Source organism: Anser cygnoides, chromosome 3 (genome assembly GCF_040182565.1).
Source record: "Anser cygnoides isolate HZ-2024a breed goose chromosome 3, Taihu_goose_T2T_genome, whole genome shotgun sequence".
Taxonomy (NCBI): Eukaryota; Metazoa; Chordata; class Aves; order Anseriformes; family Anatidae; genus Anser; species Anser cygnoides.
The window spans coordinates 122,590,766-122,607,138 of record NC_089875.1 but is presented as its reverse complement, the minus strand read 5'-3'; the positions used below and the strand labels follow the sequence as shown (position 1 = coordinate 122,607,138).

The 16,373-nt window shown below is 43.2% G+C and overlaps 1 protein-coding gene across 16 annotated transcripts in view; it reads right to left on the bottom strand.

Moving 5' to 3' along the window:
- Nucleotides 1-16,373, bottom strand: part of DTNB (dystrobrevin beta) — a 207,077-nt gene that overhangs the window by 153,651 nt on the left and 37,053 nt on the right. For 14 of the 16 annotated variants that reach the window (XR_010830722.1, XM_048053413.2, XM_048053411.2 and 11 more), the window contains one exon: nucleotides 10,936-11,041. The exons of the other annotated variants lie outside the window; for them this stretch is intronic. Coding sequence is in view for 13 of the 14 variants with exons in the window: in XM_048053413.2 (XP_047909370.1) it covers nucleotides 10,936-11,041 (106 nt within the window). In the remaining variant the exon portion in view is untranslated. The remainder of the gene's footprint in view (nucleotides 1-10,935; nucleotides 11,042-16,373) is intronic. 16 annotated transcript variants of the gene reach the window in all.

Genomic DNA, 16,373 nt, shown 5'->3' with positions numbered 1-16,373 from the left:
AGCTGTTCCAACTGAGACTTGGTGCAATACTGCACAGGGCAATCAAGTTAATGCAGAGAGGTACAGCTTCTACAGAAATCACAGAATCGGAGAATGGTTTGGGTTGGAAGGGAGCTTTAAAGATCATCCGCTTCCAATCCCCTGCCATGAGCAGGGACTGCTTCCGCTACATCAGGAAAGTCTGGGCAGTTGAACATTGCAGAAGTGCCTGCTACATCAAGAGTGGATGTGTATGCCCTAATTGCTGAAAACCCTTGGGTAACAATTAAAGGAAAGACAACTTGAGCATTAACCTGGTCAGCAATGGCACAAGCCAAGACGATCAGGTGGATGATGCTTTATTGCAGCACATAGAAACACTGTAAAAAGAAAACGACGGGATCATGATAGGCGATTTCGACGATACAAATGTCCCTTGGGAATGGAAGTTCAGGTAGAAGAACTGATGACCATGTTTTTAATCAAAAGGTAGAGAAACCAATGAAAAGGAAGAGTTGTAGATTTATTTCAAACAGTAGAAACAGGGCAATTTCCTGGATTTTAGGAAGTGGAGAAGAGAGAACATGACTTCAGTGCAGTAGTTTTCAGTAAATTCATATGAGAATTAGTAGATGAAGCAATTGAATGGGAAAAGTGAGTTAGACTTGTCAGTTCCTTAAAGAAATGATGCTAAAGAAACAAGCGTAAATTATCTGTGGGCAGAGGAAAGAGTAGACTGTAGTCAAAGAACAACTTCACTAAAATATGATCTCCTCAATAACCTGAAATTCAAAAGGAAGCCTACAGAAGTGATAACCGGGACAAATTATTAACAAGTGTTAAAAGAATAATACAAATATTCAGAGACAAAACCAGGAAAAAAAGAATGAGGAAAAAGCTAACAAGGGATTTTAAAGGGACATAACAAGAATTGCAATTATCATCCTTAAGAGGAGCTGAAATTATACATATGTAACCACTGACCTCCCATGTTATCTTAACTTGTAAAATACATACTGGAACAAATACTAAAGCAAATTACTGTAAGCACCTGAAGAACAACAGAGAAATGAGCCATGGACAACATTTGCCACATCAACTTAGTGTCTCTCTGTGACAGAGCAATTGACCTTGAAAATATGAAACAAGCACCAAACGTCACCAATTTCTCATTTTATTTCAGTAATTTACTTACAACATTGGTCTCCCTATTTGCATAACAGAAGGAAATAGATGAAAGGACTTTAACTGGGATGTGAATTTCACTGGAAAAGACCAGAGAGCAGTTAATTGCCAAAATGGTAAGATCTAATGAGCAGGATTCTAAAGGGCTTTATTCCAGGTCAAGTACTGGTCAATGTTCATAAACATACTGAATGATTGTCATAAGTGCTCAATTTGGGGCATCAATGAAGATGTGGGTTAACTAGATGTATGAGAGAAAGCAATAAAATGGCTTGAACAAGATCTAGGAGACAGCTCAGCTAGGAGTAGGCTGTGAGAAGGCATCAAACATGCAAGAGGTACTTACAAAATAGCAATACATTCTCCAGAGCCAGTGGCCAAAACCCAGGTAGTTAAGGGTTTAAACTGCAATTAGAAAAAAATCATGCTAGAATATTAGGAAAAACTTTCTCACCCTAAGAATATTTTAACCCTGATCTCAAACCAGCTTCTGGTCCACACAGGTGGTGACACTTTGAAGATTTTAAGGAGCAAAAAGACAAATCTTTCAAGAACGTTTGCATACATTTGAGTTTGCCTTTGGAAAGGGAGATGGATAAAGTCACCGGTTCCCAAAGCTTTTTTTGTACCCACTCTGTGCTCATGCCCCAAAACCCCTCTGCCTGTGGCAGGGTTTCTGTCTCCGGTGAGGCTAGAGCACTGGCTCACTGCCTTAGGGAAGGCCAATACACTGGCTCCAGCCGATTGCAGCAAGTTCTGTGCACCTCTCTGTTCCACTTCATCTTATCTCATCTTCCTATTCAGAAACGGCTGTCTTACCTTCTCTGACACGATGCATGTAGAAGAAATTACTATTGATGGAGAAGGGACAGAAGTACTACAGAGTCCCGAACCAAAGAATCAAAAACTTGAAACTGATACGCTTAAGGAAAGCAGTAATAGCATTCTGATGAAATAAACATGAGGCAAAGTAACAGCGGTGACAGCAATTATGTGTACTGCAAGAAGCAAGCCCCCAAAAACCATGAGTAAAGAGAAAATTGGAACAGTCGGTATCAGAGATTATTAGATCATGGACAAGGTGCCTGGCCACTGGGATAGAAAGTAAAGAAGTGCACTTTCTGTGTTTGTTTTTTTTCTTCCTGAAAGTGACATGCTGTAGCCATGGATAGGAACTAAATAAATGAAGTGGAACTGCATGATTCTTCCCAGCTGTCTTCCTGCTGTCCTCCCTTCCTAGGTTACCGCCAGACGGTATGTCATGATCAGATGAGGACGCTACTCTCCTTTTCTATCTTTTGTTCATTTCTGAATGCCAATAAAATATGACGTTGCAAACATTATTTCTCTTCTCTCCTGTTCAGATCGCTTCCCATACTTCCATCCACATAAATCCATCTGCACTGAAGTTGCCATGAAGAGTTCCACTGACAGTGTTTTTCACACCACTGACCTGCCTAACTCCAGGTCGTACTTGAACCACCGGGACCCCCCTGCCTATGGACTGCAAGACCTCATGTCCAAACCCATTTGTCCTCTCTCCTTCCTGCCTCTGAACTGCTTGTTCTTATCATAAACTGCTGGTACTTTTATTTTCTCTGTCTCGGTGATCTGAACATTTTTTGCTGTTGACACCTTTTCTTATGAAGGTGTGCCTCTGCTCGAAGCTCCCTGCCACATATGGGAGTGGGAGTTGTAAGCTTCTTTCCACTCTTCACTGCTTCCAAGACTTCAGTCGTTCCCTCTCCTGGTTGCCAGTACTCCAGACTCCAACTTCCTACTGGGCCTTCCTTGACAGAGACAACCTGCTCCCTCCTCCTCCTCCAGCAGACCAGTTCCCCATGGAAAGGGCAGGAAGGCCAGGGGAGGCCAGCAGCTAGAGAGGCAGGACCATGAATCCAGTTCTCCTGTGTGGCTTTTCCTCCCTCTCCTGAGGACTGATCATGTTTGTATTCAGCAAGTTGTTGATTTCCCTCGTTTTTCTTCAGCCGGTACAGTCGGTGACTGCCCTCTGCCTGCGGGACACGTCCCGGGACACGTCCTGGTACCTCCTGCGCCCCCTGACCCACCCCAGCACCACCGGCTCTGCTCAGGCTCCTACATGGCCGAGTGCCCCTGAAAGAAATCTCGTCACCAAACTCACCCACCACAGCTGGGTCCTCTTCTCCTGCCAACTCTGCCAGCCTCCAAAATTCTTCTCCTGTAAGCAATCTCTGACTCTCAGCTGCAGCCTATTTTTGCCATCAATATTCAATCCTGCAATCATCAATCCTCAAGTCGGTATTCAAATCTCTTTTCATTCCCATTTCTTCTCTGATCAGGACACGTTAAATTCTTCCAAATTGAAAACTGGAAGAACCTGATGTGACCTTTCTTCTCCTCCTCTCCTTCCCTCCTTTATCTCAGATATTTCCCATTTGCTCTCTTCTACGAATCTCTAATTTATTTAAAGTTCTTGTGCCATCTTGTGAGTTACCTGACACTCCTCAGAGACGTGCTTTTTTTTTTCCCTCCCTTCTCTTTCTGTGATCTGTTCCCCTTACACTCCAACATCTAAATATATGCAATATTTAGGTTTTCAGATTCTAAGGACACAAAAATTTGTCTGCAGTTTCTTCTCTACCTCCAAGTTCCTTTCATCACTAAGCTTCCTGCAGCATGCATACTCACTGTCTGCTGTCCTCCTTCTGCCTCTCTCATTTCCACAGAAGCCACTCCAGTCGAAATCCCTCTTACTGCTTCCCACCCAAATGGGAACTGGTACGCCACCAATTTTGAGCTGCAAACCCCAAATCCTTGTCTTGAAATCTGTGTATTCATCTTTCTTCTTAGATTTTCATTGCTTACCCCAAAACCAGTCTTTGCTCTTTCTGAACAATGCCTTTCCCACAGGGACATACAATAGGGCTTCCAAAATACAACAGTAATGTACACATCAGACTACTAAAATGAAATAACGAAGAAGTTTCAGAGAAAAAAAAAAGGGGATCCATAGTTTGGATATACTATTTTAAATTACCATAATTTTAAAGGCACACGAGACAAGTACGATAGATGCAGGACTGACTGAAGACTGGTCTGGAACTGGGAAGCACAGCAAAGTTGTCTACATACGTGAGAGTATTTCCACAGCAAGAAGGGTATCAAGAACAAAATGTAGATAGAAATAAGGAGGAGAAAAGAACAGAGCCTTTATTAAATTGCGTAGGAGTAATTTCCAGAGACTAGCAGTTAAAGGAAAATGAAAATACGACAATTGTAAAATACAAGAAAAAATCAAAGAGGAGATAATAAAAGTAGAAAGCTAAAGCAGGATGCAGATGAAATAATTCAATATTTTTGTATTAAAATGTTTCAGAGAAGACCTGGAAAAATGCGTTGTTCAAAAACTCTGGCTAAGACAGAATTAATGTTGAAGGAGAAATGCTTTGAAGAACTTGCCATGACTATAAATACAAACTTTTATTTAAACATCTGTCTTTATACTACTCTTTTTCATGTGGTACTAATAGCTACATCTGTAAACAAGACATACTGCTACAAGATTCTGCTTTGTCCTGGTGGACACAGGCCAGGAATATTGACGTGTGCATCCAGAACTTCTAATAGCTATTGCTCCCATGTAAAACACTTACCAATAATACTGTTAGCCACGTGATAAAAACATAATCATCTACTCAATTGAGCCATATATACCCCCAAAAGCCTATTACTCCAAACTCTGCACTCCTTACAGAGCTGCATGTAGTATCAGCACAAAAATCATGTCTAATATATAATGTAAAAGCCAAGCTCCAAGTTCCAACTCTGAGTTTTATATTTTTCCAAAGAAACGATTAAGATGAGCGGGAAGAGAAGTCTTCCAGCAGATAACATCCTTGTCTAACTCCATGGAGAGAGGCCAGCTTAGGGGGCAGGTTAGAGCAGGAATCTTTACCTTGCTACTGACTGAACAAGGAACCTGACCTCCTTGGTCTAAACTAACAATTGTGAATGCACCCAAATTCTTTGGCCCTGCACTCTGCTGCTGTGACTCAGTTTTCCTGTGCAACGACGTGTGACCCATGACACAGTAGGTGTATAAACAACATCAAAATCAAATGCAAAGCATCTTCCAGGACACTTTCTGCCAAGTAACCCAGTACGCACAAATGTATCCTCCACAGAACGGATGCAAGAGGGGGAAAGGCATGTAAAGAGAGGACAAGGCACTGTAAGGTTTTGGGAGGATGGGGAGGCTGTTTGGTTGTGTGGGTTTTTTTTTGGTTTGTTTGTTCTCCTCCCCTCTTGAGTCTTATAAAACTTTAGCAAAATTAGCTGGGAAATTCTAGTCTGAATGTGAGTTATAAGAGGAATGATAAAAAAAAATCTCAAGCTTTGCCAAGACTTTAAATAAAACCTAAACTCTGGGACTAAACACATCCTGCTCCACTCACTGCTGCAGAACCCTGCTTTTCAACATGGGTCCTACGGACCCTGCGGATCGGAGAGGCTCCTTGCCTGCGCTCAGCAGCTCACGATGAACAGCAGCAGTTTAGCATGTGCCATGCAGCAGCCCAGGTCGGAGAACATTTTGAAGCAATCTACATTCCACAGGAAAGACTAGGGACCAGCAAAAGAGAAAGAGACTGAAAAGCATCACGGAATTTTTATCCAGAAAAGAAATGATGGGCTTTCAAAGTCCCAGACTGCTCCCAGCGGGACACGCTCCAGGTGCACGGTCAGAGGACAGCCGGGCAAAGCCATACGAAGGCTGCTGAGCAGCAGCTGAGCACCTTCCTGCACTCTGCAGAAATGCTGCACAGAATGGCTGACTTACGCTACCGAAGCTACCACAGGCATGGGTTAACATAGCAGGGCAGCACGGATTGAGGTATCCTTGCAGGAGCTCCTTTTGGAAGCGTGTTCCCCACGTTCCTCACTAGTACAGCACGCTGCGCTCACGAAGGAGGATCGGTCTTAAAAATAACGAAGCCAAAGGCAGCTTGTAGCTTCCTTTTCCTTTCTTTGAGGCAACCATCTGGAGAACTGAAATAGTTCACAACTGGTCTCTAAGGAACAGGGTTCACAATGGGAATAGTTCCTAAACGACAGCTTACAGCTGGGGCAGCGCAGGAAATCACCTGTCCCTGCTATGGGAGACAGCAGTGCTGCGGGGCCTTCCTAAGCCTTTCATTCACCTGCTGACAAACACAAGGCGATGCAGGCCTCCACAAAAACCTCCAGATCCTCTAAAGCAAAAACTGAAAAAAATTTTGGCTCCCAAGTAATCAGAAAAACATTGTCGCGTAATCACAATAAGGAAATAAGGGAGGCGAGGTTCCCTGCGGATGACAAGACGACAGAGCAGCAAATGAGACTGAAACGAAAGCACGAAATTCTCATTGGAACTCCTCTACTACTACCAGGATGTTTCTGAGGGGTTGGCTGGGACATCTGTAAACTTATATTACGTTTCTTAAATTCACAGCAGGCTGGGGAAGCATAGAAAGAAGGTGCAAAGGGTGCAAAAGACTGAGGCAGTTCTGCTGCAGGAAAGGAGTCACAGAATCATGGAAGTTTTTGCCGTGCTTGACCAAAGGTAGAGAAATGGAAAGGCAGCCCACCGAGACACTGACAATACTCGCGAGCCGCTGGCCTCCTCCCATGTGGAAGTGCGGAGGGAAAGAAAGGGAAAGGGGCCACGTATCAGACACCAACACCAGGAGGTGCCAGAGCTCTGCAGGAACCAAGCGGGACCTCGGTCACCCTGCACTCACCCTCCTTAAGGAAAATAATACTGTTACAGGGGAGTTTGAAGATGATTCATATACTTCAACATCCCTGTCAAAACGTGAGTGTATCTGGCATATTTTCTTTGCTCCCTTCAAAAGATGTGGAAAATAAAAGGAAAAAAATGTCATAATCACTGCAATTTTTATTGATTTTCTAGCTTTATTTGTTCATTTGTTTCTCTTCCTAAAAGGAAGCTGGAAATTGACTCCACTGCTAGATTCTATCTTCCCTTGTGAAAAGTAAGACTAAATGATCTACCCTCGGTAATGCTGCTTAGCAATTGCTAAACACAAACTGTGTCAAGCACAAGGAAGGGCAGCAATTCTCAATCCCATTCAGAAATTATTTTGAGCTTCTAGGAAGGCTAACGTTTTATCTGTCAGAGAAGGCAGCCAAAACTTGAGTTATAATACCTGACCGAAGAACAACCTGATGAAGTTAAAATAAAATAAACAAATGTTACGGAACATTCTCTAATTTGGAACTCCTAAACAGGAACTGTGTTCTCTGTACGCACACATACATTCGTTTTTCTGAACTGCTGTACTTCAGGTAAGATACAATCCTCACCCTACAGAGCCTACGAGATAGCAAAGTATTTCTACAAACGTTAATATAAGCTTAAGATACCACAAACGGCAAATTTAAAAGCTGAATATTCTTTTCAGTATTTTCCTCTTTAGGCATGGAAGAGGAAAAAGAACATAGCCTGAACACTTCTTCCACTTGCATTTACAAAGGATCCTTTTTCTACAAGAGCAAAACTAAACAGATTAGAAGGCCTGCACAGAAGCACGCTGTTATTATGATGCATTCGCATGCAAATTGAGATGATGGCTCTCCAAAATAATGTGCTGGCCTATTTATTTAGAACAAAGCAATCAAAGGAATTTGTCTGATGCATCGACAAAGAAGATTTTTTCCCCTTACCTGTAGATGTTATTTCTCCAGTAAAACAAGCTCACCTCACAGCTTAATTGCCTTTTACTTATAGCAGAGCTGAAAAGACAACCGAGGAAATTGCAGGATATTTTCTTAAGGCTGTCAACTGAGGCGTTCAGGTGCTTCTGAAGTAACTCGGCAGTGATTGCCAGGGTAATTAATGAGAATGTTTACAAACTGTGAAGGAGACAGACATCTGGCTAGGAAGCAGCAGCACTGACAAGGTGCAATCGTGAGAAAACTAACATGTAGTGGAAATCAACAACGATTCTAGAACAAGACTACTGATCAGGTCGTATGAGGAAACACGTTCGAGACCGTAGTAGTAAAGAGACAAACTTAAAGGATGGATGTTTAAGCACTGAGTCCATTTTAACAGAGACACATAATTAAAGGACTGGAGGCAGAAGACAAGAAGGCTATCACCTAAATGAAGGACTTCAGGGAACTATTGAACAGGATTTATTTGTAATCATATCTAGAAACACAAAATTACTGAATAGCTGGGGCCAGCAGGCACCTGTGGAAATCTGCTCAAAGCAGGGTCAGCTGGAGCAGGCTTCTCAGGCCCCTGTCCATGGGTCTCCATGGATGGAGTCTCCACAGCCTGGGCAACCTGATGCAGTATTATAACACACATGTCAAAATTTTACTTTATTTCATTTTAAAGTTTAAACAGAATTTCCTGTATTTCAGTTTGTGCTCATTGCCTCTTGTCCTGCCACTGGCTACCACTGAGACGAGCACAGCTCTCTTCTTTACTGTTTCTCACCAGTTCTTTACACGTGCTGGTAAGATCCCCCTGAGCCTTCTCAAGGCTGACCAGTCCCGCCTCTCTCTGCCTCTCCTCACACGAAGTCTGCTGCAGTCCCGCCATCCCCTTTGGGGCCCTCTGCCGGATTCAATGAGCCCACATCTCCCTGGCACTGGAGAGCCCATCGCTGGACACGATATTCCAGATTTGGCCTCCCCAGCACCGAAGCGAGGGCGATGATCACCTCCTGCGACCCGGCGGCAGCGCTCTTCCCAGCGCAGCCCAGCACGGTACTGACTGTCCTGCGGCACGCCGTATTGCTGCCCCTCGTCTGAGCCGATGCCCACCAGGAGCGCTTCTGTGACGTCTCCCAGTGAAGGTGGCTGGATCGTGAGCTGCATACTGGAGAGCAGCCACAACGACAGGAACGGGAGGTGTCGGAGAACAGAGGAATACAGACACTAATCTCTAAGGATGACACTGTTCTACCTAGTCATTCCTTCCAGGTACTTGCAAGAAAAAAAGATCAGACTTCTGGATTATCTCCAGATCTTTCCACCACCTCACCTGTGTCCCGACATCGCAGTTGGACCAGATGATCTCTGAGGGTCCCTTCCAACTGAACTGTTCTATTATTTTTAAACATTTTATCCTTTCCTAAGCTCTGTGCAATTCTACCCCGAGCTGTTTTTATATCAACTTGTCTAATGCCTGTTTCCTTACCATATTTATTCCATTCTTTGTGCTTCACTTGAAGCACGAGTTTGTAAGGATAAGAGGATAATGGAAAAAAAGCAAACAGTGGCTGCTGCTCTTCTATTAATGCAGGACCACAGACTACCTAAAATTTTATCGAAATAAACCATCTCAACTCTTTCAGAAGTTTTCTCATAAGATCTATTTCCATGAAATTACTCCCCTCAAAATGTTTTAAAGACCGCCTTTTTTTTTTTTTTTTTAATTAGACCCACAATTGTCAGAAAATGTTTGTAAACATACAGAGCAATTGGGAAAATCAACTTCTCTTCTGATAAAATAAAAAAAATAAAAAGCCCGTTGAGCATCGCAGCTCTGTTCTTATTCAGTGCTGTACAAATGCAGATTAAAATCACAACCAGATATGCTTTGCAAGGGGACCAAGAAAAGACAAGAAAACAAACGCCAAAAGAGAGCATATCAAAATCACAGCAATACTGAACCACATCACAGAAATAAATGTCAAGAAACAGAGAACTGAATATGAATCCTGAAAACTTGGCCAGAGAAAGACTACCGAAGTATTAAAGCTGTGCCTGTTAACAGCTGGGCAAAACCAAGAGTGAGTTTGTCTACCTGTGTCTTAAAAGGAAGAAATCTATACACCTTGAGATGCCTATGAAAGAATAACGCTGAAGAAGAGGTAACAACTAGTAGGGCAGAGCTGTGAAAGGATGACAACATGATTTTGCTGTGGGGAAGGAAACAAAAGATGAAGTTTAGTTTATGGGTGAAAAAAAATGTCTTTTCCTAGAATTCACATATAAAACACCATATACTCTGTACAAACATACAATAAATGCAGTGTATCACCTTTCTGGGCACTAAGAAAAAAAAAAGGATTTGACAGCCTGCACAAGAGAACAAACTTCGGCAGGGAGCTTTTTAGCTTCCCTGAGTTCCAAAAAGCCCCCCTAAACCACCGTTTCTCACTGTTGATTGCAGTTTTCCATACCTTATCGCGTTCCTTAAATACATTCCATAGGCAATAAAACCAGGATTTTTTAGCTAAGAAAAGGTCTGGAATTGAGCAGAACTCAACATTCACCTCCCATAGTAAAAAAAACACTGAAGTGACTCATGTCCTCAAATGCTACTCAAGACAGACATTTGAATAGGTACCAAAATCTTTGGAAGTCAGCACTTGAAAGCATCTGTTAAAGCATAGTCCAAGTGAAAGTTTTTTGTTTTGTTTTTTAAGTTTCAGAATAGATGTGAGCATTGAGAGAATATTTTTTTTTCTGCTTATTTTTTCATCTTTCACTACTAATGATGCTAGAACCCTAACTTAAAAGATAAATACCAATAACCGATCTTGTTCTGCATTGCTGTTGATTTCACAAATAATCAGTCTTCCTCCTGGAAGTGTAAAACTCTTGTCACTCCAACAAAAGTCTGAGCCTAAATGCTCTGGGACTAGGACAGTTACAGCGGGAACGATGAAAGCTTTAGGTGCTTTGTCACTGCGGAAGGACAGCATATTTACATACTTTGAACAGAACCTCTGCTCTGACCAGACGTTTTGAACAAAACGTTCTATTTACCATTTTCAACATGGGCAAGTCTGTGCATGAGAGGCAGCCACACAAGGCACTGAGGAGGTGGATCAGCCATCAATGTGTCTAAAAACATGTTTAGCATGATCTTTTTCTGCAAAGAAAAAAAGAAACACAACTTAAGAAAAAATTCAATTTCAATTAAAAATTTCAATATCAAAAACTTTCAGCCTTAAAATCTCTCTACTATTCAGCTTCTGTATCCCAGTAATCTATCCTACACTATAAAGATAAAAATCACAACTTTTTTCTCAGTGAGTTTCAATCTACAGTAGGTAAACAATAACACCACAAAGAAAGTATCGGTACAGACACAATATAATCATACAAAAATAAAAGATAAGCAGATGAACAGAAAATTCCAAGAAATGGAGGACCAGTCAGTCAGGATTAGCTCCAGACGTGCAGTTAAAGAATCCTCTTTTGAAGAGAGATACAGCAAATGTGAGAGGAGGTTATTTAACAATGTAGAAAATGGTATTTCAAACACAGAGGCAGCACTGAAAAAAGCAGACACTTAAAAAAAGCAACTACAACTAATATTCACACATTATCCACATAGTAAACGACTTTTTTTTAAAGACAAAATATGAAAAAAGAGGCAAGTGGAGAACTGGGCTAAGATTTAAAAAATATAACTGAAAATAAAATTTAATCATATGGAGAGGAAAATCACGTGTTTTAAGAATAGTATTTTCTAAACTCAAGTGAGCAAGAGCAAATGTCTGCTGCAAATATAAACAGATGGAGATAACTTGTAAAAAAAAAAACAGCTAGGAATATTATGGATACAAAGAAAGAATACATTGGCTTTCGCAAGCAGGAAGCCAGAGGATTAGGAATTTCTCATAGGCAGCAGACCAGCTGGTCAGATCACGCTTTCTTCTCACCTTAGCATATGGCAGTGCTACTTCAAAAAGCATCCGTAACAGGGAGGGTAAAGCAGAGCTGGAGGAAAAGCCAGGTCGGTTTTCCAGGAGCTCTGAAACTAACTGCAGCTATCACTTGCAGCTCTCGTGCCAAAAATTACAGGGGTAAAGAGAAAATTCATATTTAAAGAGCAAAGCTATATTTGATATATATTTATATATACTTTATTTTGGTAAAGATAAATTTTATATTTAAAGCATCAATATTTTGTGATTAGTGGCAAATACATAGATCTTCTGCCCCTGAAGCTACCTAGCCTGGCGACAGAATACAGAATTATAATCACCTATCCCAGTAACCATCAAGGAAAACTCCAAGAAATATTTCATCTTATTTCTTCCGTCTTTTATGAAGTGTCCTTGTTCCAGTCTCTCTGCTTCCTACATTGAAAGCCCTTCCTGAACAGCTGCCTGCCGCTACAGGAGGGTCCGAGCCTTCCCTGTGCGCGACACCACGTCCTGCCCGCGTCCCAGCCGCCTCCCTGCTCCCGGCACGCTGCGCAGCCTGCCTGCTCCCTCTCCTTTGGGAGGAGAAGAAACCCAGCCTCCTCCAACAAACGCACATCTCAGCAAGACCAGGACGCGCTCTCCATGTGCTGGAAGAAGCCTCCTGGCAGGAGAACCACCGCGTTTAACCGGGAACTAACCGCGGTACGCAGTGTCGGAGACCACGAAGTCCTGCTCACGCAACAAGGAGCCACTGCTGACGACGTTACGCGGCGTCACGGTCTGTGACCGATGCGAGATGGCTCGTTCCCAATCCTAACACACTCACCTGGTTGCTTATTTACACAGGCGTTGTACAACACTGCAATACTCCTCCGAGGCTCCCGATTTTGACTAGCTTTCACCCCTCACGTTTCACGGACGACAGCACACGAAACATTTCCTGGCTGTAACCTTTCGCCAGAGCTCACAAAGGGAATGCTGCAGCACCTGGCCCTACCGACACGGGCTGTAATGCCTTTGGGTTTGATGTGCTGCTTACTGCAAGTATGGAAAATGCACGCAGAAGTTCCGGATCATCACATCCAAACCCAAGCGAAGTTGAAAGACAAGTTTGGGATTTACCGCACAGGCAGGAGAATGGAAGAGGTTTCAGTTGGAAAGGACCCACAAAGACCAAGTCCAGCTGTGAGGCTAATTCGGGGCCGACCCACAGGTAAAACATTCCATTTAGAGTGTTTTCCAAATGCCCCTTGCACACAGACAGGCAGGGGGCATCAGCCGCCTCTCTAGGAAGCCTGTTCCAGGGTCTGACTGCCCTCTCAAAGAGGAGAGGGTCCCGATGTCTTTCCTAACATCTAGTCTGAGCCTCCCCGGGCACCGCTTTGAGCCATTCCCACGTGTACTGTCACTAAACGCCACAGAGAAAACAGGTTATTTACCAGAAATCACAGCTCTTCAAGCTACACAGCATGCATCCGTCCATTCACACCACGTGTGTACACATGCTGCTAGCACTTCTGTCCTGAGGGGACTTTGCTTTAACGCGACCTGCAGGGACGACATGGCTACGTGGCGTTTGAAGGCTATGTAGATGCCATGGTCGCCCCCTTGTCAACAGGAGAATTCATCGTGGCTACAGGGGTTATGAGGAGGAGGAAAGACCAGACAGGATGCGAATGCTCACACATAATATACTATAATCCCCAAAGAATGCTACTTTTTGGTTAAAGTAAAAAAAAAATACATCTCAGAGTAGCAGCAGGTTCTTCTCCCTGCTGTGGGTCACTCCAAGTAACACACATTTTTCTGGAGGCAAGACTCAGGATCCCTGGGGCAGAGACACAGGATATGCACAGCCACGTTAGAACCCGAAGCCAGCAGGAGAGCTTCTTTGTGCCGTAAAGGGCTCCTCAGGGCAACGACAGCCGCGAAACCCTGCGGGTTGTTAGCCTGTGCAAGGAGCGATGCGGCTGCCACGTAGTTCACAAGAGGGCAGCAGGGACACAGGCTCTGGGTTTTGCACACCGGTAACAGGACGCGTTGCAACCAGCTGACCAAAAAGAATCACGCAGCCTTACCACCACTGCATTACCCTGCCTGTCTGGGTGGAGGCATTCTTGGTAAGGACAAGGCTGACAGCAAAGCAAGCAGCACTCTCCTCCTCCTGAAAATTAGGAATGCAGAGAAGGAGCCTAAATAACAGCTTTTCTCGGAGCTAGTCTAACATTTCCTGCTGGGTTCAGAACCTAACCACAGTGCAAACACAAAAACATCACTCAGACACCATTTGTGATTCAAAAACAATCAAATAATCTGCCAACAGGTTCCAAGCTCCAAGAACATAAACTGAAAATTAGCAAATGTGAAGGCAGTCATGAGGGTCAAATGCCTCCCAGCAGAACAAACACATTTCCACACTGGTATTTTCTGTAATCACCTGCTGACACTCCGAACTATTGTAATAATTCTTTTTTTTTTTTTTAAATCACTTGCTGTTAGCACACCTACTTGTCTTAACAGCTCTGCTGTCTCAAATCTCCTTGCAGATGGGAGCAGTGACAAGTTATGCCAATGCTACTCCTGTATTTAGAAGAATACCACAGGCTTGCTTTAGTGGCAAAAGCTCAGGCAGTTTTATTGTTACAATGCCAACGTGCTTGTTCAAATAAGAAGTTAATGCAAGCATTTCCCCATAAGATATTGACACAAAACCACATCCCCTGAGCAACACAAAGATACGTTTTTTTTTTTTTTAACTCTGTAGTGAACAAAACAAGTTCATAGAATCACAGAATGGTTTGGGTTGGAAGGGACCTCACAGCCGCCCCCCCAGTTCCAACCCCCTGCCACGGGCAGGGTGCCACCCCCCAGATCAGGTTGCTCAGGGCCTCGTCCAACCTGGCCTTGAACACCTCCAGGGACGGGGCATCCACAGCTTCTCTGGGAGACCTGTGAAGTCCCACCAATGTGAGCAAGCAGCTTTGTGTTAGACCCCACCTGTAACTTTGACTGTCCTGCATCTTGTGCTCCATCTGCAACTCCATCAGGCTGTGCTTATACCACCCTTATACACAAGGCCATCCTGTGTTTAATGGCTATAAACAGATATATCCTGCAGTCTGGTTAAAGTGAGTAATAAGATCTTGGCCACCCTTTTGACACCGCCAAGCAGCCAGTTCGGCCATCAGCCACACCAGCCATGCTGCCCAAGTCAGTCAGTGCTTTAGCGCAGCCCTTACGTGAGCAAGGTACGTACGGACGAGTGCCTGCTCATCTGGCCTCCTTGTTTGCTTCGTGCTGCTGAGTTTCAACAGAATAACGTGCAACTTGACCTCTACAGAAGCCAAGCTCCTGGCTCCCAAGTCTCTGAAGGGAACTCGACAGCTCCGTATAAACGCTGCAATTAAACTGCTTTGTAAATGAGATATAAAGTAGATACCTCCGCAATAGTGGGATAGGCTGTGCCATAAATACAGACAGATTCTGACTAAGCCAGGGAATGTCATGGTGATACAGCATCTCTGTGACAAATAGATGGACTGTAGCCAGGTGAACAGAAGTTTTAAGAAAAGTATGACATGATCTCATATCTGTGGAAGCACCCATTTGACCTTGAATAGTAAATTATGACTGGAAGCCCTATATACATCTGGAAACCATCATAAAGAATGCAGCTCTTGCCAAAAGCATCCCAATAAACTCCATTTTGCATGGGCAACAAGTCTGAATTATTCCATCTGTGGCCCAAGAAATGAAATAGAGTTGTGCAGTGTATACAATCACTGACACTTCTTTGCTTGTCTGCCCTTTCACCACTCAGACAGCAGTAAATCATTAGCATTTTGCACCTCAAAGAAGCATCTCCTGAAGGAACCATCGCTGGTCAGGAAGTATTTGTCTCTCAGTAGTTTAAGCAACACCAGGGAATGTTCCTAGTCCTAAAACTCAATTATGCATGGTTTTATACTAGTGTAACTGTGCCTGATTTAACCACTCAGTCTCCCAAATCATTCCAGCATCCCAATCTGGTGTTAATATCAGCTAGGAATCATTTTCAATAAAGTTTCCATGTAACCACCTTTCTTGAGGGAATAAAAGAGATTATTAGCATGGATGCGGTCAGACCATTCCAGTTGATCTTTGGACCATGGAACAGCTCCTACCACTGTTTAGTTAACTAGTACAGATGTAGCTTACATGTCCATCATGTAAATGCCAAAGTCTGAAACCCAACGGCTTTATCAATGCCATCTGGAAATAATTCAAGCAAAATGACATGCTGTAACAGAACAGCATCAGAGAAGCACCTCTGTGAAGCTTATTTTCAAACCTGGGAGGCATAAGAAAATGGATTCAAATCTGAGACAGATTATCCACGTGCTTCCCAGGACCACTTCATTTCACTGCTTTCAAAGAAAGGACAGAGAGGTGTTTTGGGGCACACTCTATAGCAGGACTAACAAAAAAAATCACCACTCTTTACCAACCTTGCCTTACAGTAGAGATTTTGTTTTGCTGAATAAAATTAGAACAAAAGAATTTCTGAAA